The sequence below is a fragment of the Pogoniulus pusillus genome, chromosome 2 (assembly GCF_015220805.1).
Source record: "Pogoniulus pusillus isolate bPogPus1 chromosome 2, bPogPus1.pri, whole genome shotgun sequence".
In the NCBI taxonomy this organism is placed as follows: Eukaryota; Metazoa; Chordata; class Aves; order Piciformes; family Lybiidae; genus Pogoniulus; species Pogoniulus pusillus.
The window spans coordinates 26,911,551-26,936,475 of NC_087265.1; the positions used below are offsets into that span (position 1 = coordinate 26,911,551).

General features: G+C 45.5%; 1 protein-coding gene across 12 annotated transcripts in view; it reads left to right on the forward strand.

Moving 5' to 3' along the window:
• The first annotated feature begins 16,109 nt into the window (after positions 1–16,109).
• Positions 16,110–24,925, forward strand: part of ANKRD44 (ankyrin repeat domain 44) — a 153,123-nt gene continuing 144,307 nt past the window's right edge. For 11 of the 12 annotated variants that reach the window (XR_010305603.1, XM_064158627.1, XM_064158686.1 and 8 more), the window contains exon 1: positions 16,110–16,237. Coding sequence is in view for 11 of the 12 variants with exons in the window: in XM_064158627.1 (XP_064014697.1) it covers positions 16,211–16,237 (27 nt within the window). In the remaining variant the exon portion in view is untranslated. Of the gene's footprint in view, positions 16,238–16,521; positions 16,651–24,925 lie in introns of those variants that run through there. The other variant, XM_064158636.1, reaches the window with a different exon arrangement.

Here is a 24,925-nt window from a genome sequence, read left to right on the forward strand (position 1 = left end):
CTAGTTGACTGGCTAGGGCTGGGTGCTAGGTTGGACTGGGTGATCTTGGACGTCTCTTCCAACCTGGTTGATTTTATGATTCTACCCCCAGGTCCCTTTTTTGCTGGCTTCTCTCCAGCCACTCTGTCCCCAGCCTGTAGCACTGCTTGGGGTTGTTGTGGCCAAAGTGTAGAACTCTGCACTTGGCCTTGTTAAATCTCATCCCATTGGCCTCTGCCCACCCATCCAGCCTGGCAAGGTCCCTCTGCAGGGCTCTCCTACCTTCCAACAGATCCATACCTGCTCCTAGCTTGGTGTCATCTGCAAACTTACTGATGCTGGACTCAATCCCCTCGTCCAGGTCATCAATAAAGATATTGAACAGGCCTAGGCCCAGCACTGATCCTTGGGGAACACCACCAGTGCCTGGCTGCCAACTGGATGTGGCACCATTCACCACCACTCTTTGGGCCTGGCCCTCCAGTCAGTTCTTGACCAATATCAGAGTGAATCTGTCCAAGCCAGGAGCTGCCAGCTGTGCCAGGAGCTTGTTGTGGCAGACAGTGTCAAAGGCTTTGCTGAAGTCCAAGTAGACTACATCCACAGCCTGCCCCACATTCACCAGGCAGGTAACCTGATCATAACAGGAGATCAGGTAGGTCAGGCAGGACCTGCCCTTCCTAAACCCATGCTGGCTGGGCCTGATCCCTTGGCCATCCATTCCATTGAATCTGCTCTTCCTTTTGCAAACAGGCAGCAGTCTGGTCACTGTCGTGTGTTCCTTTCCAGTGATAAATATTTCTTTGCTTTATTAGCAATCATCAGCTGTGCTGTGCTAATAAACTGATTCAGTGACCTGTGCAACTGATTTCCCCCCCTCATTTCCTCCTCCTGCTTGTGTTTCTCACTGAAGAATGTCATCTTTGACTGGTCCTAATGTTCTATGCTAGTGCTTTATGTTAAAACAGAGGACAGAAGCCTTTGAGTCAGCTCCCTGTCATTCAGTGCTGGCTTGTGATTGAGACCACATGTGATGGCTGTTCACCACTCCAGGGTGACAGGGGTCTGAGGTGACTTTTACCAGCCTTTTCTTAGGTAACTTCAGAAACAGTGACCTTCAATCCCTGCCTGTCAGCTAAAACAGTAGAGCAGAACAGTGTTCAGATACATTGATTTTCTTTTGAAAGCTATGTATTTTTTGTCTGTGGATCTGTGGTTCTTGATCCCAGCTGATAAAAGGAATGGGAACTGCCCATTTATTATTTTAGCTAATAAAAGAGGATATTGTATATTAGCTTTTTCACATTCCAAGGCTCTAGCAACAGACTGAAGGTTAAAGGCATCTGATATTCACAATTAAAGAATGGAGCCTTTGTTTTTAGCGCAGTATGCAGCCGAGACATAAGGAATATGCCAGGAAATGAAAACCAGGTGGCTTGAGTTTGAGTTTTTAAGACCAAAGAAATGACCTGGGGGAAAAAAAAAGGCTGTTTCCTCACTTAATAAATGTAACTTAGGTGTACACAAAACAATTTCATCATTGTCTGCAGTGGTTTGCAGATGTTTTTGTACATGCATCTTGCATTTCCACAGAACAAACACAACAGTGATAGATGTATCTTAGATACCCTATAGAGATAGAGCAGGAGGTTTCAGTAACACGAGGTTCTAAGTTGGTTTTGAGTAGGTTAAAAGGTACAGTGTGAGCAGGCAGAATTTTCTGTCTCACAACGTATATATTAAGCACCCAGCTGCACACAAATGTAACTCAATATTGCAGTGATAGTACTCCAGCTAGGCGACACTACCAATCTTTGCTGCTTGCCCAGGAGCCTCTAGAGAAGGGTGTAGGTGTGAAGCTGCTTCTGTCTAGCTGCCTGGAGTCTGCAGCACCGGTCCTCTGCTACATGCTCTTCTGTGGCATAAGGGTCATTCACATGTGACTCGAGAAGCACTCTCAGGTGGTCACTGAGAAGCTTCTGTTGCAACATTCTCCTTCTAGAAGCTTGGCTTCATCCTTGGTATCTAAATGAAAGCTGGAGGTGCTTGCTGAAGGGGGTTGTGGGGGCTAGGGATGCTTGTGCAAGCTAACGCATGGTTAAACACATTCTACAACTTGTTGGTGTTAAGGCAAAATGTGTTTTTTTTTTCAAGTAGTTGATTCAGAGCCTTGTTTATCTTAAGCAGCACATTTCCAAGGACAGTGTCTCTTGTCTGTGCTTCTAATCTCCTCCTCTGAAGTTTTTTGAGCTTCTTGACTTGCTAAGTTTAATGAACAAATCCATCTTTGTCCACAGTGATCACTGCCCTGTTTCATTGATTATTTTGTGTGTAAGATTTTAGTGCAATATTCCTGCGGAGTTGACATGAACAAAGATAAGCTTCATTCTGAAATGCAGCCATGTGCATGTCGTTTGTTCACTGCTTGTAGGAAGCTACAATCAGGAACTGCACAAGCTTTTGCATGGCTTATCTATAATGATCTTGCTCGGAATCACTGTCTGAAGATGGGAGGTCATCCCAACATTAATATGCATTTACTTGCCTCTATGCAAGTAACAAGTGTATTTATACTCCAGGGTGCAGCTTGCTTTTCTTATAGCCAGTTACAGTTTCTTCCTCTCTCTGTGTTGAGAGAGCTCTTGGGTGCTTCAGGCATTAGAGACAGTCCTGAGTCCAAGTTTTTTAGAGCTACTGCATTTTCTTGGTGTCAGAAGTGCAAGTCTGCTGCTCATGACAGCTCCTCAGCTGCCAGCTCTTGGATTCTTTATGCTGATGTAATGCCATGTACCACAGTTCTCCACCCTTCAGAAACCTTACTTTTCTGTAGCGTAGGATATGCTACCCAAACCATGAAGTCCAACCACCATCACATTTCCATTTCAAGGTGTATCACTAGTTGCTTGGATTGAGTCAATTTTGGGTTATTTTAGTCCCTTTCTAAGTGAGGCTTATAAAGCTTCTCCAGTGTCAGTGAAGATGCTTCTAGCAAGGATCTTTGGGGCACTGCTGTGAAGGATGCCTCTGTGATACAGATACTGCCTGTGGGGAGGTGTTTTGAGACTTCCTGTGCAGTTCAGCTATCAAAGAACTTCCTGACACATCTGTTAAAGGTTTTACCTCTGGTTTTCCTTCCTGTGGAGTTCTTGGGGCCTCCTTGTTACCTGCCTCCACAGTAGTTTCGTTTGCTGTTTTTTTTCTCCCTCTGACTGTAAATGCAAATCACCTCTGTAAGCACATGAGATCCTTTCTTCATTTTCCCCCATTTCAGCAATGTGTACTCTTTCCATGGATAAACATAAGTTGTACCTCTCAGTTCCACTTTTAACAGCCCAACTGCTGAGCAGTTCTTTTCAACTCTTTATTTCAGAGATGTTTGAACTCTTAATTTTTCTTTATACTGTTTTACTCCTCAGTTTTCCTCTTTAACAAGATCATTTTCTTGTTACATGATATCCATTTTCTGTGGCTCAAAGCCAAACCAAAACTCCTGGTATCCTAATCCAAACAGCAGTCCTGGACTTTAAGCAGAGTACTGGCTGCTGTTGTGTTCAGCTCAGATGCTGTCTTATTTACCCCAGAATAGATTTCCTGAGGACAGAGAGGTAAGATCTGGGTTCTTGGTCCAGAATAAGAGTCTTAACCAACAAACAGCTTTGCTGTTTTAATTAGGGTGAAAATGTGGAACTGCCTAGCACACCTTGTGTGTTGTCTTGTCAAAGGTTTATGTGCTTGAAACTAGGCAGGTGTGGATATAAAGGAGCAGTGCCTAGTGACTCAAGTGGGTACTAGGACTTTCTGCTCTGCCAAAGGGTTTGCTCAGTGACTTCATTACTAAACTTTTCTGGAAAACAGAAATTGTGACACTCACTTCTTGGAAACCAGCCTGGGGAGACTAAAGGGGCAATAAGTTAGAGGACAATGGTCACCTTTTAATGGCCTTTCAGTACTTAAAGGGACCTACAAGAAAGATGGAGAGGAATTCTTGATCAGGGAGTGTAGTCATAGGATGAGGAGATTTTAACCGGAAAGCAAGAAGTGGATATTGGGAAGGAACTCTTTCCCATGAGAGTAGTGAGGCAGTGGAATAGTTTGCCCAGAAAAGCCGTGCATGCTTCATCCCTGAAGTGCTCATAGCCAGGTTAGATGAGGTTGGTCTATTAGGAGGTGTCCCTGTCCGTGGGACAGAGCACATGTGACTCTTCAGTCTCTTCCAACCCAAGCCATTCCATGATTTCTTCTAAGAGGTGCCGCCAGAATAGAAGAGGCACTGACTAAAGTATTCATCCTAGAAAAAGAAGAGGAGGAAAATGTATTTGGTGTGTGAAGTACTAATTTTATCTGCTGTTCTCTTGCATGTTACCTGTGGACACATTGTTGTGGTTCCTTTGTGAAGTGCCCTGTTGCCATTTTGACTACCATATACCCTGTCAAGTTGACACTTCAACTAGCAGTTTTCACAAGGATGTGTCTGTGGGAAGAAGGTGTTTACACTGGGGAAACAATGGGCTCAGTGCTGGTGTTAGGGCTTACAGGAATGAGTGGCAGTCTGACCTCTGAGGAGACGAGGAGATGTAGGTGTGCAACTGCCACTGATCTGGTAAATCCACCCTAAATCCTGTGAGAGTCACCTGAGGCCACCCAGCTCCTGGGGCTTGGGCACTTGGGCTGTGTGCAGGGAGGGAGTGCTGTACCAAAGATGCTTGCAGTCACCTCATCTTCCTTCTACCAGTGGTACTGAAGTGGATCAATCTGTTCTATTCTCCCTTCTCTTCAAGCAGTCTAAAAACTGCAGTTTAGTAGCTGTTGAAAATCTAAACATTGGCTTGCACCTGGGATAAATTACTGTGAGACAAATTTAGAGTGTGGATTCTCCCCAGTATTTGGGCCATAGGAAGACATAGAGTCATAGAATGGTCTGGGGCAGAAGGCACCGCTAAAGGTCGTCTAGTCCAACCCCTTCTGCAGTCAGCAGGGACATCTTCAACAAGATCAGGTTGCCCAGACCCTGTCAAACCTCACCTCATCTCCAAGGATAGGCCTCAACTACCTCCTTGAGCAACCTGTTGCTGTGTTCCACTACCCTCATGGTGCAGAACTTGTTCGTAACATCCAATCTAAATCTGCTCTTCTCTTTTTTTTGAAACCATTGCACCTCATCCAATCACTGCAGGCAGTCTCTCTGCAGTATTCTTGTAGGCTCCTTTCAGGTACTAGAAGGCTGCTATTAGGTCTCCTCAGAGCCTTCTCTTCTCTGGGCTGGACAACCCCAACTCCCTTAGCCTGTCTTCGTAGCAGAGCCAGCTTGTGCTATTTACTATGGTAGAACAATGCTTTCCATCCTTCAGGAGACAGGTTCCTTGCCTTTCCAGGGCTTGGCTGTGTCTTCTTGCTGTGATAAGAATGCTCCTTAGTGTTTCCTTTTTCATATCAGCCAAAATGAGTTGCTGGAGTGAACTGCAGCCATCTGTACTGATGCTGAAAAGGAATACTACAGCCTGCTGTCAGCTATCTTAAGCTGCTAGCAAATCAGCAGTGTGACAGGGAGGACTTAGTAAGTCTCACACTGAATTGCAAACCAGATTAAAACCAGTCTGCCCTACTTGGCATTACTGATGTTGCTGTTTAGTGGGGGGCATTCTGGTAATCCAGGCATAGCTTTTCCTGCCTCACTGAGTCCTCCTCCCCACTTCTATGTAAGTGGGTTTAAATTACTTAACACAGCACACAGAACATAACATATAGAACACATGTTCTGTTTGGAAGATTAATTTCCTGTGTAGTCAACACAGAAAGGCACAGAACTGCTGAAACACTGTTTCCTGCTCTAGAGGAACTGCACAACCTGCCAAGAAGCACTGTGTGATGGGGACATGATCTGTAATCTCTTATTTTTTGTAAGTATTGCTTACTTCTGCTGTGGTGGGATGGCAGAATCAAGATGTTAATGTACTCTTACATGGTTAGTGCTAGTACATAAGCATCAATCTAGTTTTTGTGTGAACAATCAAAACTGTTACACCCTGATACACTCAGGTGGTTTTGTTGTGAGAAATAATAGAATGAGCTCTCACCTTGCCATCCCCCAAAGCTCAGCTTCAGTGTTCATCTCTCCTATCTGAATGCTGGTGCTGTTTTTTTGCCAGTAAGGTGCTTCTTTCGTTCTCGCTGTGCTCTGGGACTTTGGACATTAGAGGAGAGCGAGGCGGATGTACCATAAGCTTAGGAGGTCATTTCTGACCTGCTTTATTCTTGTAGCAGGATCTGTGATTATGTCTGAAGATGTTAATGGTGACATTATGTGGAGCACAGCCATTGACCCACTCTTCTGGTCTTGCAAGAGGATCAGGGGAGACATCTGCACTCATGCAGAATCTTACAGATGTCCTTGAGGCATTCTATAAGTGCAGGCCCCATCTGTATGGGCTGGTTCCATGGGTTTTTATCCTGGAACAGACATGTGTGCTGAGCATTATATATCCCATCTCTTTCTAAGTCAATATATTATGCATGTGTAGGAATCCAGGATGCCAAAAGAACTTTTAACTGTTGTTTTCTGCATACATAAAGAGTTCTTCAGATGAAAGACACAGAGCAGACAGACATTCACATCCTGCGAACTCTAGAGGGTTTCTACAGTGAAAGACAAACCCATTTAAAAGGGATTTGCACAGACTGCAATAGCATTACCCAGTCCTGGAGTCACAACTTTCCTTTCGAATACTGTTGTTCCAACTCAACATAAACAGTGAGGGAAAGTAGGGGTCAGTTGGAAATGCTTTATGTTTTGTTCCATTGGATCTTTCTGGTTTGTTTATTACAGGCTCTCAGAAGTTCCTACCCACAGAGTCTGAGGTTTGGTAAAGAACATGCTAGATGAGCTGATGTTGATGTTTGGAAGTTAGAGCAAGGTCATGTGCTATCCAAAAATCCAGTACTAATAAAACTGGTCAACCACAGGATCTTCCTGTTCGTGGTGCTTGCTGAGTGGGCTTCACCGGTGCTAGTATGTGCTGTGGGATGTGTTAGCAGGAAGGTCATTATCGTTTCTCCACCATCACTGCAGCTAAGGATGGATTCCTGCCTCTGCCTTGTTTCTGTCCAGTCACTACAGGGCTCAGAGACTCTCCTGATCTAATGAAATTACAAAACTTTTTCCCCCCCAGGAACGCAATAAACTCACATCAAAACAATCAGTTGTTGACCCTGATGAATGTATGTAGCTATTAAAACCACAACAGCCTCTTTGAGAAATGGAACTTTCATCAAAATGTTACCAAATTCTCCTTCCACTACCTTGTTTGGAAATGAGAAAGGGGTTGGGGGTAGAGAATGCTTTGTTTTCTTTTCCTTTGGAAACATCCTTATTTGGCATCTGTAAAGCATTTACATTCCCTGGTTCTGGATCAAAGTCCTTTCATGGCTCATGTTACTTATTTCCTTCTTTAACTGAAACACTGAAAGAAAAATGGATTTTTTTTTCCTCCCTCAGGCTTACAGTATAAACTGCTGTAAAAAGTACAATCCCAGCTTTTAGTAAGGAAATAGAATGAGGAATAAGCCATCTCAAAATGTATAACCTGAAGAACCACCACCACCCACATCAGAATGAATGCTGCCAGTAAGTGCAAATCTCTGTGGCAGTTCTGAAGTAAGGTAAAACTTAGTAAAACTAAACTAAGGTAACTGTGCTGTTGGATTTCCTTAGTTCCTCATGTTCCAAAGGTTTTTCCTTTCTAGGGCAGGAACTTTATCCTCCACAGGCTGTGTAGCAGCTTGTAGTTGGCCCAGTGTTGGGATACAATCTGCAGATGGATGAGGCAGTAGTCATGTTAGGGGCAAGACACTCTTTTCTTTCATTGTGTGAATCGCAGGATGACGTTTGGGGTTGGCTGACTTATTTTCTGACAGAAGGACATGAAACTTCTGTGAATCAGCTATGACATGTGATCTTGTTTTAAGTTTGTATGAGAGTGCAAGTAGTTTTGTTTCTGAGGGCAGAACAAACTCTTTCCAAGTCTGCTCCTCTCTTTGATTCTGTGCCCCAGGGAGCTTGGGGTTTCCGTTTGGTTTTCAGAGGTGTGTAGAGACATGGGACTGAGCCCCATCACCCCCTTCAGCTTGCAGACAAGATGCAGTGGCCTGTGACCATGGATGTTGTTTCTCTGCTGTTTCCAAGTATTGCTACAGCAGAAGGGTATATTATATAATAGGTGTTTCTATCTATATTCTAGGAAGAGTTTGAACATCTATGAGTTTTACCCTGTGATGATCCTGTTAGCTTGAGGTGAGCCAGCACCACAATACAGAGATTCACAGAATGTTTGAGTTAGAAGGGACCTTGAAGATCATCTGGTTCCACCCCTCCTGCCATTGGCAGGGACACCTTCTATTAGATCAGGCTGCCTCATCCAACCTGGCCTTGAACACCTTCAGGGAGGGGGAACCGACAAACTCCCTAGGCTATCTGTTTCAGTGTCTCATGCACTCTTAGTTCCCCCAGCACTGTTCACCTGAAAACAAGTCCAATCTGTTTCTGTTTCCATTAGCTCTCACCCAGCAGATGTGAACTTAATCCAAACTTCCAGTATTCCTTCCAAAATGTTACTTACTCCCTCTGTCACACTGGCCTCCTCACAGAGCATTTGGCCATGTAATTTCTCTGATGGAAAGGAAAAACTCTCCCTTTGGACTATGAGCTCAGTATCAGAGAGGAAACCAGCACAGTGCTGCTCCCTCTTTGGTCACAACTGTGTGTTACTTGCTCTGCTTCCACACCCCTTCTAATTCAGGGGTAGGGTTTTGCTCTTTTTGTAACTTGAAAAATGACATGTAGTTGAGTTCAGAGAAAAAATCTGCTAGTAGAACAGTCACAAACCTTAACTGGGTCTTAATGCTGGTGGCAGACTCATTAAGCCCTGGCAGAGGCTCAGGTAGAGGTCCTTCATTCCTCTCTGCACACCAAGAATGGGTTGATACAGATTCTTACCTCATTTAGCTCTCGCAGTGCTCCTCACTTCCAGTCCTATGGCCTTGGACAAAGGATCTGGTTGTTTCTTTCCAAAATGGAATGTTTTGGTTGATGGATTTCAAGATTGCTAGCATGCCTTCATTGGTGTCTGTTTACTGTACCCAATACCAGCTAGAGGGGAAGATCATGCAAGTACTGAGAGATAAATAAACCTAGGACATAAAATCTGCTTTATGGAGGTAATGATGATGTCCTGATGCGACTGAGATTTAAATGTGGTGGTTTATATTGTTGTGATGATGCTTCAATGCATTTGTTCTGGAGGATGAAATTAAAAGGGAGACTTCAAAGCTAGAGGTTGCAAATAACTAGTTGCTGTGGGTTATTAAGGTGAAGGGAGTGTGTAAAGAGGTTGGTGTAGCATCTGTAACTATCAGTTCTGTTTTTCTAATGAGCATGACTCCTTAGATAAGTATAACTCGTACCATTACCTGATTGTGCACTTAGAGGGGTAGCAGGAGTCTTACCCCCTGGAGATGATTTGCTGCATTCTTTACAGGTCAGGCATACTTCAGTGGAAAATGAGGCATTAGATTAATAAAAGAATACTTCAAAGCCAAACTTCCAGCCCATGGAGACTGGAAGGCCCTGTTTCTAAAGTCCAAAGTTCTGAATTGAGGAGGTGCAGATTCGTAGGATTGGAACACTTTACACTCATATATACTTATGCTGAGGAAGCCCTATTCTTACATCTTCTGTTTTCCCTCCATCTTTCCTCTAGAAGAGAATTCAGATGAATCACACAGGAAATTTAAGATATTGTATCTACCCATAAGTGGAATAGGATTGAGAACAGAAACTTTGTATACTGAACTTGTCTCTCACTCACTTGAGTTTTCTCCTTCCTTTTCATCTCATTTTTCTCATTTATTCTCCTTCTTTTTTTTTTTTTTATTCCAGTACCTTACACCAGTTGGTTTAAAGCATCTGTTTTGGTTCAGAGTCCAGACTTCACAGCCAGGCCAGCAGCTACATACTGCAGGCTTTTTTGGTGGTGTTTGTTGGTGAGGCTTTTTTTTGTTTGTCTGCTTTCTGTCTGTCTGTGAGAACGTAAAGCAGAATTAGGTAACTTGGTCTTTTCCAGGAAAGAAGGACAGGAAATGAAAGAAATCCCTCCTCCCCCCAAAACCAGCAAAAGAACCCTTTAGTGTTTTTCGCGTGATACAAGGCAGGACTAAGCACAGGCTCTTTCTTCCCCTTTTTCCTGCCCTCCCTGCATCATGTAAAACCTTGTCCAAACCCCTTGAAAATCAGCTGTTTTTTTCTCTTCTGACTTGTTCAGTTTCTAGATTGAGCACTGGACTGTGTGACAAACTGCTAAAAATGTTTGCAGCCTCTTGTCAAGAATGGTAAAGATAGATCTGTATCTGCATGATATAATCGACAAGTATTTGAAATGGAGAGGCCTGTGTCTGGGTAAGAGGAGCTGCTGCTTGAACTATCTTCTCTCTGCTCTGCCCTTACCAGTGGATTGATTCATTGGTTTTGTTTGATTTCTCCCCATGTAACAATTAAACAAGGAAATCTAGGAGAAGTAGTAAGATAAAAAAAATCTTCTTTGGGATAAAAAGTAATACATTATGCCTTGTGAAAATAAAACTGTATTAAAAGAGAACTGAGAGGACCTTCAGATGGCAGTGACAGGTAGCTTGAAGCACTTTGAGGTGACTGCTCCCCTCCCACCCCTCAATCACCCTGTGCTCCGTAACAGTGCAGGAGAACGGGGAGATGGCAAAAGCAATAATTAGTTACTGACTCTGGTAACTGAGGCCTTCCTACTTCAGATCCACAGCTCTATGTTTTTGCTTGTTTCTGCCACTGCAGTCTTAGAGTGATGCTTATACCTCACTCTAATCTGACTCCCACAGAGTAATTTTTGAAAGAAACAACCAGATCAGTTGCCCAAGGAGGAAGAATGCACAGCAGGATGATTCTGTACTGCTGTTACCGGCAACAGGTAAAGCCCAGAGGCATGATAGGTATCTGAAGTCATCAGAAATGGTTGGAGATAACAAATGTATATTTTGCCATCAGCCCTGTCTCTCATGCATGTTCAGCAGTGGCAAATAAACACTGCCAAGACATAGCGTGGCTGTATTTAGCTTTCTTCATAGGGCAGAAGCTAAACACACGCCTAGGAACAATTACACCCTCCATCTGTGGGCGATCATCCTGCTTAAATGTAGCAGCAGAGCTGACTTTGGAAAGCAGAGCTGAGCCCTGCCTCTGCCGCTCAGATGTGCAGGCGGAACAGGAACAGGGAGGGAGTGTTGTGGTGCAGACTTTTGACTGCCTTAAAGCAACCACATCCTGTTGGACTGCAGAAACGTCAGGCTAACCCAGAGATCTGTCTGTCTGAGATACAGGAGTGCTGGTGGGGACCCAATAGATGATTTGCAGGCATGATTGTGTTGTTGCAGGAGCAACAGTGGTGTGGGGAGAACTCCTGACCTGGCTCTTGCACTTAATCTGTTCCCTCTTCCCACTCAGGTCATGGGTCTCTACAGCATTCAAGTACAGTGCAAATGGATTTATTTCAATGAGATTGTTTCCTTCTTCCTCTGGTGCACCTCTCAAATACTGTTTTCATGTTGCTGCATGAGATGACTAACTCTTGAGTTGGTGATGGCAGAGTAGTGTTCAAAGCAGCAGCCAGTGGCCTTTACCTGAGATCCTTCCAGCAGTACCTCATCTTGCAAGGTGGGAGAAGTTCCTTGTACATGCAGAAAGCCAGGCACCATGAGAGCAGCTTGCTCACCTGGGACCAGTGTGGCATGAGAGAGAATTGATAGTCTCTCAACTCCTAAATCTGTGCCCCATCCAAACCTTGCAGTATTACACCACATGAAGGTGGCATGTGAGATCTCAGCAAGGGGCAGATAATTTGTGATGATGCTTTAGATTCTATTGAAGTCACATGCTTACATCTAAGTGTGCTGGGGAGTTTTGCTGAGCACAGGTGGGTACAAGTGATTTTCTGACACAACGTTCTGAGTGAGGAAGTGGCTTGTGTGCCTACAGCTGCTCATAGCAAGTGGTATTCATCCAATGTGGGATGGAATTGGAGGGAATTAGCTTTTGCTAGGCACACACTTAAAAAAAATGTAGAGGCATTTTATAGTGGGCCAGCATCCTACAGAGCTCTGTTGCATTGTGGCCTAGACAATCAAGAAATCTCAATGTGGGCAACTGCAAAATATTTGGGGCAGTTATATTCTTCCTTGATGCTAACCAGAAATTGCTTAAATGCTGAAGCTGAAGGCTTCACATTCCTATTTTGCTTTTTGACATATGTATTGGTGGGCATTTGTGGTTCATAGAACAGTTTAAGTGGATGCACAGAGTCCTCTTAGCATCAGTAAAAAAAATGCAGCAGCAGCCATGCTCATAGGATTTCGTTATGGTTCTGTGTCAGAGGCCCAGTGTAACCCTAGGGTTTTTTCCTTTCCAAATTCAACTCTAATCAATCCAAGGTGTCAATTATCTGTGTTCTCATTAAGGCTACTGCATACCTGTTTTGATGGTACTTGTTAATGTCTCAGTGTGGAAAGTCAGCATCATGCTGCAGGTTTGAGAGCTGCAGGTATGACCATCCCTTGAAAGATTAGCTCTGGATAGGAATGTCTATGTGCTTCTTCATCTCAAAACAAGATGGTTGGGCATACTGCATCCTTTCACATTAAATTGCTGTAATCTACCAGCCAGGACTAAGAAGTTGTTGAGTACAAGAGCTCAGAAAACAGGTTTGATTCTGCACGGTAAGTCAGAAGCCCACAACACAATTGTTTGTGAGCAGGAGAGGAGAAATCTTGGACACCCTTACCATGATGCTGCTGACTGTAGCACTGTGACTAATCTTGGCAGTTCAGGCAAGTGACACTTCGCATGGACATGTAAATACACTGGTAAGGACCTCTCTAAGCAGAGTGCTGCCCCATTAACACGCTATGCAAACACTTTCTGTTCTACTTGCCTCAGAGGGACCTTCCCAAGGAGTGGCTCTATGGGGTTGGTCCTTCCAGACAGCATCCAGTGGGGCCCGGGAAAGAGGAGCTGGCACAAGACTCTGCTTGTTCGGAATGAAAATAGTTTAATGTTAGCTCGCATCTATCCCAAGTATTGACTCCCAAGAAAGTGGGCTCCTACTGCATCATCAGATTTCCATTCAGATGGCAGGCTCCCTGACAGGAGATTGTTGTGGATCCCAAGGAAGCAACAAAGTTTTGTACCAGATTCTTGAATCAGAAAGTGAAAAGAAAAAAACTGAAAAATACTTTTCCTTATGTATCCACCAAGTTTAGCTACAGTCAATGCCAAGCTCTTGGATAATAACAGACTAGATCTTCCCTTACAGTGGTGAAAGTTACCTCCACTTTTTTTTCCTCTCAGCTGGAAGCTAACTTCTGCTTACTTCTGACCTCTGTGTGTGTTTTGGCAGAGCCTGGAAGTGGACTGTCAGAGCAGAATTCCTGGTTGGAGTCAGTGGGGGACAGAAAGACTCCAGTCCATCTATGGTGCTCAGCAGCTCTGGGCTGCCAGGTGCTCTCCTAGGGTGAGGCATGTGTCAAGGTCCGGTGGAACACAGATTAACTGTATCTCCGTCCAGAGGAGCGAGACCAGTTCTTATGGATTCCGTGCTGTGAAATTAAGGTGCAAACGAGACCATATATCACCACGAAACTATTTATTGAAGGATAAGGTTGGGCAAAACAGAGGGAGAGAGGGGAGAAGGGGGAGAGTGAGAGATCCAAACAGAGGGAGAGGGGAGAAGGGGGAGAGAAAAAGACAAAGAGAACGATGGAGAAGAGAAGAGGGAGCCGGGAAGGGAAAAGGCTGTGATCATATTACCCTCAGCCGCAGATGGAGGGGAGAGAGAGAGAGACGGGTGCGTGGCCCAGGGATGATCTTCTGTGGAGTTTGTCCGAAGTTCTTCAGGTGGTGTGCAGGTCTGGTGGTCTGGTGATGGTCTGCCCTCGGTGGGCCGGTGGAGATGTCACTGGTGGTCCAATGGAGGTGCCACTCTTGGTCTGGTGGGAATGCCACACTCTGGCAGGCATTTCTCCTGCCTTTTTATACAGTTTTCTGCTCAGTGTCCAGCTGCAGCCTCCCAGGGTATCTTCCTGTGCATTCTCATGCATTCGCAGGAGTCCGGCGTCGCCGGGGGGAGGGCCTCCACCCTCTCTCGGCTACACCTGTCCACACCCTGCATACACATCCCTTGGGGTAGCTGAGATAAGATGTAGGCTTCCTGGGCAGTCCAGCCAGGGTGAGGTCCAGGAGTTTCAAAGGTATTGTCTGTTGATTTGCATCCCTGAGCTTTGGGCCAAGCCCCTGAGTCTGAGTCCCAGAAGTAACAAGATTAAGGAGAGATGATGCAATCTTCTTTATCTTTGTTGATTAAGGAGGGACGATGCAATCTTTATCTTCGTTGATGAACGAGAGCGAGAGGATTCAGACTCTCACAGCATGTCACAGAAAGAATTGGCTGATGGCAGTGTGGTGCTTCCGAGTGGTCTGGACTGAGAAAGACCATGAAAGGCAAAGGTACTAAAAAGAGCCAACTACTTGAGTTCAGATGTTCCTAACAGGTACTGGGTTCTTTCTTGCTGAGAGAGTAATTTTTATGGTAATTTTCCATTAAGACCCCCTTTAAAAGAGATGGAGTCAAAATGTGTTGTAACTTAAATGTTATTTGTAATCCCCATTTATAATGATGCCTCAGAAGCCTGAAACCAACATCTGTTTCCTTCTTGGGTTGGTTTTCTTCCAAAGACCACACTTGCCTATCTTTAAAAAAAAATACTTAAAGTCACCCCATTCTGTAATCAAGGGCTGGGAAATCATAAACCACAGTCCCATCAGATCAGACCTCTTTACTGCAGAACCTCACTTGTGGGGAAGTACCTGGAATACCTCATTGTGCAGCACAGAGGAGAGGAAGAGGGAATCTTCAGTCATTTGCTTTTCACTTACGTGTCCCTGAAAGAATGTAATTACACTCATTACAGTCAGCCTGTTTGTAACTCCTGTTGCTGAGCCCTTTGCCGATGATTTTAATCAAATGACATGCTTCAAAGAGATTCAGCTTGTCCAGCTCTGAGAGGTAAGGAAAATTTACCCCTTCACGCTGCTTTTTCTTCTCCCCCATTATGTGCTTGGCCGAGCAGCCTTGCCCTGGTGCTCAAGTGATACTGACAGCTCGATCAGAGGGTGGAACTGGTGCTTCTCGCAGGTCAGCCCCAGAACACAGAGGGTGATGCTCACTTCCCTCGGCGGCACGGCGCTTGTTTGCTCATTCAAAAGAAGTACGGTTGATCTGCTGTGCTGGTCCTTGAAAAGCGAAATAACGTCCTGGCTGTGAAAAGACTTCGACTTGTCAGGAGAGTCTTGCCAATAAAAAAAAAAAAAAGGTTAAAAAAACAACCCAGAAGACTCTGGATATTTGTGCCTCTTTGCTAGGTCTTGACAGTGTCTGTGCGTGGCAGAAGGGGAAGGGTGAAAGGCTCGACGGCTGGCTATTCGGGGACTTGGAGCGGCACCCTGCCTGCTTTTCCTCAGCGTGCTAGGAACCGAAGCGGGCCCGTAGCCCATGGTGCTCAGGGGTAGGCATCCCGTCCTGAGGCGGGAGCGGAGGCTCCACGGCCTCCTGCGGGAAGGGATCTGAGGATACGCTGGTTTCGGTTCCCTCCGGCTCCAGAGCGGCAGCAGCCAGCCCGCCCCTCCGGCTCCCACCCGCGGCGTGTGGCAGGTGCCCCCAGCACGCACCGGCGACCCTTGACTACTCCCAAGCCCCGGGTCAGGGCCGCCCGCGGGAGCGTGGGCCGGGTTCGCGCGGCGGGGCAGGCCCGGCCGGGCGGCACCGCCCCGCGTCAGCCCCTCCGCTGCCCCGCGGGGCGGGGGGAGCCGAGAGCCCCCGGAGGGGCCCTTGCGCGCCGCTCCGGCACCGGCGCGAACAAAGGCGGCGGCAGGCGGTGGCGCGGCTCGCGCGAGGTAGCCCACCCGCCCCTGCTTGCTGGGCTGGGCTGGGCTGGGCTGGGCGAGGCGAGGCGAGGCGAGGCGAGGCGAGGCGGCCTCCACCCCACCGTCGCGGAGCCGAGGCGCTGGTGCTGCTGCCGTCGCCGCCGCAGCAGCAGCGCCGGTCGCGGGGCGCGCTCGTCGCCCGTCGCTGGAGCTGCATGTGCGCGGGAGGAGCGGCGGAGGATGGCAGTGCTCAAGCTCGCCGACCAGGTGGGTGCCGCGGGGCGGCGGGGTTGCCTCAGTGTCTCCCTTAGCCTGATCCTCTCCTTCAGTGCTTCCCTCAGTCTGTTCCTCTCCCTCAGTTTGCCGCGGCAGCGCGGCCCTGTCGGCTCGGCGTTGTGAGAGGCGGCCGAGTCGATGCGGGAGGCCCTTCTCTCAGCCATGAGCTCGGCGGCGCCCGGGGCAGAGGTGCCCATCGCCCTGTGGCGTGCCGGCTCCCTGCCGAGCCGCTTCTCCTCCGCTGCTGGCCGACATTGTGCCTGCCCGCACCGGCGGCGAGTGGTGGCTGGCCGAGGCTGCGGTCCTGGGGCCGAGCAGAGCGCCTGGTAGAGTCGGCGGGCGCTCGACCCTCCAACCGTCCCGCGGTCTCCGGTGAAATGTTGACGTTTCCCGTCGGTGGGATGGTAGGAAAGGAGCTGCTGTCTCGTTTCGAATGGCCTGTGGGCTCTGCTCATCCTTCCGGGGGATTTCTCCCTCGTTCCGTTGCCGTGCCACACGTATAAATCGTTTTTCCTGTTGCCTTTTTACTTAGGAAGTGCCTGTTGGATTTAGCTGTCGCGGCTGTTCGCTGGGTGCGCTAGACAAAACCATAGCGTTAAAGCCTTAGATCGTGTTAAATTTAGCACCGGGCAGACAGCTGTAATCAGCATTGAAGTAGTTGTTACCGCCAGTAGTTAAAAGCATTTAGAAATATTCAGTAAATTGATATTATAGCTCCCACATCCCGATTTATCCACATACGCTCCCAATTGTTACACACTCTGTGTGCTTTAATCTGCTATTTTTAATTTGACATGGTCTGCTAGGGATCTGCAGCGTGGGTGTCCTGCAAGCCTCAGACCTTCCTGTCGGGTTCAGAAGGGCTGCCTCTCCAAACATCCCTTATTTCTAGATCGCATGTCTTCTTTGCAGTCTGTTTATGCCTTTCTGAGAAAACCTTCCACATGCACGGAGCTGCTGCACAATTTTGAAAGGAAAGAGTGAACCTGCTTCTAAAGTGAGAGCAGCCCTGTGTGAGCAGGCTCAGTCTGCAGTGTGTTTTCATGCAGAAGGCGGTGTTTATGGGCTTGTCTCCTGACATGTGCCCCAAACATTCTCATCTGTAGATGTGGTACTTATGACAGGCAAGGAAAATGTTTCACACTTGAGGCTTTGCTACCCTGTGTTATGTAGCCCAAGTCTCATAAATAAGGTGGTTCATGTGGGATCTATGTGTTAAATATCCAAAGAGCAAGCATTGCTGTTAAAAATACACACATTGCAGAGGACCAAGACTGCACCATTTTGGTGCTTTTTTACATGTTTAGTGAAGCCCTTGGGGTTGCTGCCTTCAGTGTTTCTAAGCCTTTGCTGGAATTTTGCATTGAGAATTTTGCTTCAGCAGTAGCAGTCAAAGCAGATTTCAGTCAAGTGATTCCTGTCTTGATGAAGCCTGTATTGGTGTAAAAATATGACAGGCTGTTGTCTTCACCTTCTCTCTTCTCTTCTGAGAAACCTTGAAGCTGAGGATGAGGCTCCTTAGATCTGTCATTACTCACTTGCTTGGTGGGGACTCTTAAAATATTGGTGGATGCCCGTGGTGGTTCTTGGTCTGGCTGTGACCTGGGACGTGTCTTTTTTTTTTTCATGAGAATGTAGTGTTTCTTTGTCTCATGTCACCTGTGAAGGGATGTGTTGGTCTGCCTGTACTCATCCTACTGGATCTCTTCTGATTTTCTTAAGTTTCTTCACCAGATCTTTGTCTTTCACTTTTGAGAGATTGGAGGAGCAGAAGGATGTATTCTAAGCTGGCTGTGGCACTTCCTTTTAAATTGAGTGGTGAAGTTTATATGTGTCTCTTTCTGTGTATCCGGGGCCTTCCCAGTGTTCAGCCTGAGCAGTTGTAACCAAGGGCAGCAGCAGCAACATGTTCATCAGCTTGGGATGTATTCTTCATCTACACCAGGTTTGAAAAGTGTGGTCCGCAGACTGGCTTACTTCTAACTAGAAGAGATGTGACAGCAGCAGCTTCACATGTACAGACAGACCCAGGCAAAACAGAGGTGAAGTTGGGACGAAGAATGATGGACCTGGGAGGATCTGCATCCTTGTAACAACTCCTGCCTGAGCTCAGACTTGCTGAGGCCGTGGGAGTGAGCTCCTTCTATGTTTCTTCCTGCCCTTGAGGACAGAGGCAGTTGTGGCTGTGATAACTTGCAGTGATTCAGGAAACCATTTCCTTTGCCTTCAATGCCAGGGGCCATGGGAGTCTGTGTGCTGGCAGCCTTCTGCAGTGAGAACTTCAGGACCTAAGATGCTGCAGACCTGCAGCAGTTGAGACCTGTGCTGCTGTGAGCATGGGCTGGTTTTTGTGCATTGAGTGGGAAGCCTGGTTCAGTTCTCAGCTGCGATGACTCCAAAACCAAGAGTCATCTCCTCTGCCTATTATTGCCATTTCTGTAGCACATGCTTTCCTCTGTCTTTACAATTTCTTGACTAGATTTGTACAGAAGACTAAAGAACCTCTGTGCTGAGAGTTTACACACATGTTTCTCTAAGCAACGTGTTTCCTTCTGGCCTCCATTCTTGGCTTCTTTTACCAGCCGCACCTAGGAGCACATGGAGCATTCAGACGTGAGAAACTAATCACATGGTTTCCCATGCAGGCTTTGAAGACAGACAGATTTTCATTATTGCTTCTTTCTTGATAGAGCTGAAAGGTGCTAAGGTATGGCTGTGTTTAATCCTTCGAAGAGATCTGTGAAACTCTATTTGCATTCACTTCTTAGGAAGGAGACTTCAGTTTAAGAGTTCAGCATTGGTGTAGGTTACTTGAATTTCCTTCCAGTGATGGTAATTGCTGTTCATCAGTCAGGCCTGGAGAAACCCTGCAATCATTTAACCACAGGAAGTGTATTCTACCATAGTTTGTTCCTGCATTAATTTCTTCCAGGCCTGCCTGCCTTCAGTAACCTCACTCTGCCCATTTTTGAATGACTAAATACTAAGCTGAAATCAATCTAAGATAATTCATAGAACTGAAATTCAATACCTGGGATTGTAATTTGTCTTTAGCAATGTGTGTCTGGTGTTCTACCTATTTCAGTTGTCACATATAATGTCACAAAACTTTAAATCTTCACACTTTTATCCATTTCTTTGCATTTTACCACTTCTGCAGTGGATGTTGATCACAGCAAGCAGGCAAATTGCTTTACAGACTGAACCCCCAATTTTGGTTTTGTGAGTTTTGCCATGTTGTTATTCCCTGTTCAGTTTACTGGTTGCAACTTTTCTGTTCTGGTGTTGGTGTTTTATGTTATGTAGGGATGCTGCTGTTTGTGATAAAGCTTTTCCATTTAAGCTAGAGTTCAGAGGGAGCAGAAGACAAGTGGGTGGCCACAGGCTTTTGGGTGTGAGTTGCACTGAGACAGCTTGGGCCTGGCTCTGCCCGTCTGACAGGGTGTGAAAATCTTTGCTCTGCCCCTCAGGTGCTGTCTGAGGAAACCTTGCTTTAGCTCTTCATTCCTTTGTGCATCTGGAGTTACCAATCTCTCCTCATCGGTCTCCTTTCCCCTTTGCCAAAGCTCTCTAAGGGTGAGGCTGTCAATTATTTTTTTTACTGTTGTGGCTGCCTTTTAGCAGGAGTTGCTGCCTGGAAGCACATCTCTTCTGTCCTCTGGCTAATTAGCAGGTACTTCCTGCACCACTCTCTCTGCAGTTCTTTCTATGGCTTATTCTTCATACTTGCACCAAGTAACTTGGTTTCTTGAAAGATGGTTTTTTTTTTTTTTTTGTGTTGTTTTTGTTTGGTTGTTTTTTGTTTGGTTTTGTTTTTTTGCCACTTGCAAACTTCTCAAGAGGAAGCCTGTCAGTCGAAGTTCTCCTGAGGGTGCTTTTTCAAGGTTGCTACTGATGGTTCTGGGCAGCAAACGCAGGTGATTTGCTCCTGTCAGTGCTTTGTTTCATAGTTAAGCATTTTTGCAGGGGAACTGTGTCATTCTGTCTTTGAAAGACACCAAGGGTGTTTTCTATAAGCTAGATGTATGTACAGACAAACAGACCAACTGCCCTTACAAGCTTGCATATGTATGCATAAGGATGATGAAGCCCAGATAATGGTCGGTGTGTGTGCTTAGGCTGCTATTAACTGCAAAACCTCATCCTGTATTTTGTCTGTTGTCCTTGATTGCTGGGGGTAATGCAGTGTGACTAGAATGGAAGGGACCATTTTTCTCCCTCCCTTTCCTGCATGTTTTCCTGTGTCTGAGAGTTCTCTACTGCCCATCAGGATCATTTTATTGTAGTCACAGAGGAATAGTATTAAATATTTAAATTATTTTAACTAAGTATCAACTGGGTAAAGGCTGGACTCATGTCTGAACACACTTAAAACCAAAATGAATGCAGCAGTAGCACATCTAATAAAGCCAATTAAATTTCCAAATGATATCGTGTCTTGAGCTTATTTTAGCATCATTTCACTGAAAAGAAGTGACTTCTCTCTGACAAGTAAGAGCAGCTGAGAAGATGCCCCTGCTGTTTAAAGTAGGAGTGATGAACCTTGTGCCTCATGGCCACAGCCAGCCTGTGAGTTAATTTTGTGTGGCTTGGTGTCCCACCTTTCCTCCCCTCTTCATAATACTTGCTGGATTCTACTAAGGCGTATATTAATTTGCAGACTGCCAAGAGTTTGTGAAGGGACTTAGAGCAAGGAAGAGAGTGCCCATTTTAGTACAAAAACACTCTGGTAGCTGTGAAAGAAAGGTAGGAAGAGGAATTTATGCACAGAAGTATTTCTCTATTTCTTGTAAATAAATACGATTGGACCAAAATAACTCCCCTGTGGCAGCCATTGGCTTTCTAGAGCTGTAATGTTCTTTGGCATGCCACACATAGTGTGAGACACAGCCCCAGGGATTTAAAATAAAACAAAAACTTGGGGAAAAGTGGGATGTTCCAGCATTCCTGCTCTTGTTCAGACCTGTGGGGAGGAGGGTGGCTGCCATCTGCTACGGATGGCATCTGAGCACTAGCACACAGGGTCACTGAAGTTGGTAAAAAGGGTTCAGCTGTAAACTCAGCACTGCTAAGTCCACCACATCCACGGCCCTACACACCTTTTTAATGCCTCCAGGGCTGGCTGGGCCTGTTCAGAGGATGTGGTGGGGTTGGGGAAGCTTTTTGCCAAAGAGAGCAAGGCTTGAAAAAGAAGCTGCTTGCTCTTTTTCTGCATGACTTCTGGAGTAAGTATAACTTTCTACTGGTTTCATAGCTTGATTTGAGTTAAACAGGAAGCACTTAAATCAGGAGAATTTCTAAAGTGGTATAGCCTGCTTTAGTCTGTCACAGGAATTTTTGCAGCAGAGGTTCTGCAGTGGTTGTACCTAGGTGCCTGTGCTGTCCAGAGGGTGTAGGTGCCTGTCATGTTTAGGGTGTTAGATTTCTTGACTTGAAGATGACATCCAGCAGAACTTACCCTCCTGTGCATGCTCAAGGTGTGGTGTTCTTTCCCTGCGTGACAAGTGCCTTGCAACCTCTTCCTGCTCATCTCTTAAATGAAGATGTGGTTGTCATAGCTACATTTAGTAGAGAAATAAATGTTCCTCCCAGCTTGGGTGCTTGTGTAACGACTTGGTTCAGACTGTGTGGTTTTTTTTTTATCCGGGTTCTTGCTCAAGGCTGGGTGCAGATGATTGCTGTGACTGTGGGCACAGAAAAGTGCCCAAGATGAGGCTAGCAGGATGCTGAATGTGGTTGCTCTCCTGGGCATAGTTTTGAGCCTGTGCTGCTCTGTCAACAGAGATGTCAGTCTTGATGGCAAATCCCTGAAGGCCAGCACAGAAAGCCTTTGTCAGTTGTTTCTAGAGATCTGTATGTGCCTGATCCTGCTTGTTCTTTGTTGGAGAGACAGAGACTCAGGGATGTGGTGTTGATGGGAAGGGCTTCCCTGTGTTGGCCCAGTGCTCTGCAGTATGCTCACCCATAAAAGCTGGGCCAAGCACCTTCTCTTCTTACTGTTTTTACCCCTCATCAGCAGATCTCTGAGTGTGTGCTTGAGAAATGAGCAGCTTATTCTTTAGGGGCTATCATTTCAGGCTGGAGCAATATTTGAACAAAATAGTAAGTGCTTTAGCATATTATGTTGTTAGGCTTCTGTTTAATCTCTCTTGTCTAGATCATTTTCTCCTTTCAGTGGTGTTAGCACAGGTTCCAGTGCCATCAGATGCCTACAGGAGTGAGATATTGTAGATATGAGCCCAGTATGTAAATGTTTCAAGGTATGTTCTGATAATATTGACCATTTATTTTGTTTTTTATTCCTTCTTGAACACCCTGCTTCACTTATTGCTGCCTGCATATGTTGCAGAACGTAGAGGTGAGCTCAACTTGCTGGCAGAACATCTCTGTATTTTTAACCATTTAATTTGAATGCATGTGAGCTCAAAACCCGCTGCATTTCCAGCTGTTTCCTTTTTCTAAATGAATAGGTTTTTTTTTTTCTTTCTTCCAGAAGCCCCTATGTGATGTTTGGAAAGCTTGGGCTGGCAAGTTCCCCGAGCTTCTGTCTGTGACTTCAGCTTTGTTTTATTCGCTGCACTCAAAACTTGTAAGCAGAGCTGGGTGGCAATCGAAGCACCATGCAGCATCGTTTAAAGGGGAGAAATTACTCTGCGCTTTTATCCAAGGGTTTGAGGTCGTTAGTGAAGTGTGCAAGGAGCTAGTCAACAAATTACAGCATTTAGTTGTGGCTAGATGATTGTGACATTCTCAAAAGTACCTGCTTCTGGATGACGGTTTTGCTTTTGGGGGAGGAAAAAGAGTTTCCTGGCTGCATGTGTACAACCAAAAATGGAGGCTGTTTAGTAAGGTTTCTGCCATGCAGTGCTGAACCTTCTCACCTAATGCAAACTGATCTGCTTGGTGATTGTCCTTGTGTTACCAGCTGGTTTTATGTAAGGATGTGTGTTTTGAAGCTGGAATGATTTGTAGTGGCTTGGTTTCTTATTTTAAAAGGAGTACTTGAGGAGAATGCCCTCACAAAGCTCCCACTTCCTCCTTGCAGCTGCCTGCTACTAGGAAGGACGTGAAACCATAGTGGTTGACTTCTGCACGCCTGCAGCATCTATTTATTGAGCTGTGGGTAAAAAAGAAAGCTTTTTTGTTCTTTTTCTGTTTTTTGCTATTTTTTACTTCTGAAAAACTCTTGTGGATGTGCAGGATTGTTCTAAGGGCCACATGTTGATATCCTTAATGACACAGGGTCTGCGAACAGTCCCTAATGATGGATAATTTGTTGTTTCAGCATTAACATTTCTAATCTGACATATTTTTCTGCTCTGATTAGATGACCTGATACCTTATTCTTCTCCATCTTGCAGCCTTTATTATTTTTCAGACTTGTAGCTTCATCAGCTGTCTTTTGTCCATGTGAAAGCTTTAGGAAAGGAATTATTTGGTACCTATTGAGCTGCATTCCTCTGACTGATGTCTCTGTAAATTAAATACTGCCAGCAGTAGCAAATGTGTAACTTGAAGGAATTTAATAGTAAAAGTGTAAAAAATCATATATTGCTTTCAGCAGTGAACTGAAGAGAAGACAGCAGTCACCTGTGCTGTTAGGTGTACAAGCTTTGGCATTTTAAATATGATCAAATTGCTTCTGGGAAAGTAAAGCAGTGTGACCATTAATTAGCTTTTACATTCATTTCACCATTAGTAATGCAGTCAGCCCTGTCTGGATGGAAGACATAACCTGTTTTATCCTGGCATCATATTTACTCAGTAGGCTCCTTGACTTCCTTAGGTAGAAGCAAATTGCCTTCTGAAATCTCATCTTTGGGTGAAGTGTTGCTTTTTTCCTGTGTTGAATCTGGACCAGATTTGCAGGAATCAAATCATAAAATTGTCAGGGCTCGAAGTGACCTCGAGGATCATTTGGTTCTAACTCCCCTGCCATGGGCAGGGATACTTCACACTAGATGAGGTTACTCAGAGCCCCATCCAGCCTGGCCTTAAAGACCTCAGGGAGTGGGATTTTCGCCACCTCCCTGGGCAACCTGTTCCAGTGTCTTACCACCTTCATGGTGAAGAACTTCTTCCTAACATCTAATCTGAATCTCCCCACTTCTAGTCTTACTCCATTCTCCTTAATCCTATCACTGCCTGATATCCTAACTGATAGAATGATAGAATTGGGGAATATGGGGAAGCTGCTTTGCATTTATAGTACCACACTGTTAGCAGCCTCTGCCTTTCTGTTTTTATGTCTGAAGTTCATCTCTTTCCATAGATGCAAGTGGACAATACGTTTTGTTCATTAGTGTTTTCATCTTTGCCTTCCTATTTTTTTTAATTAATTAAAAAAATCTTTCTTTTGTCTTCTTGGCCACCAAGTTGAAGTGGTGTCTTGAACTGAGCCAGCCCTCTTGCCCTGTGAGACAGTGTCAGTGCAGAGTTTGTGATTCTAAACCTAGGAGCCTGCAGTATTATTTGATAAAACACTGATTTGCTCTGTATGGTCTTTAGTTGTTCAACATGCCAAGGGTGAAAAACGAGAGAACAAAAGTCTGGAGTACCCTGTATTGTCTTTGTACTTCCAGCTGCTTTAATGTGCTTGCCAATGTGACATGCAGCATTTATCTCCAATTTAAAAATCAAGAGAGGGACTTATTTAGTCATTGACTCCAGGAACACTTC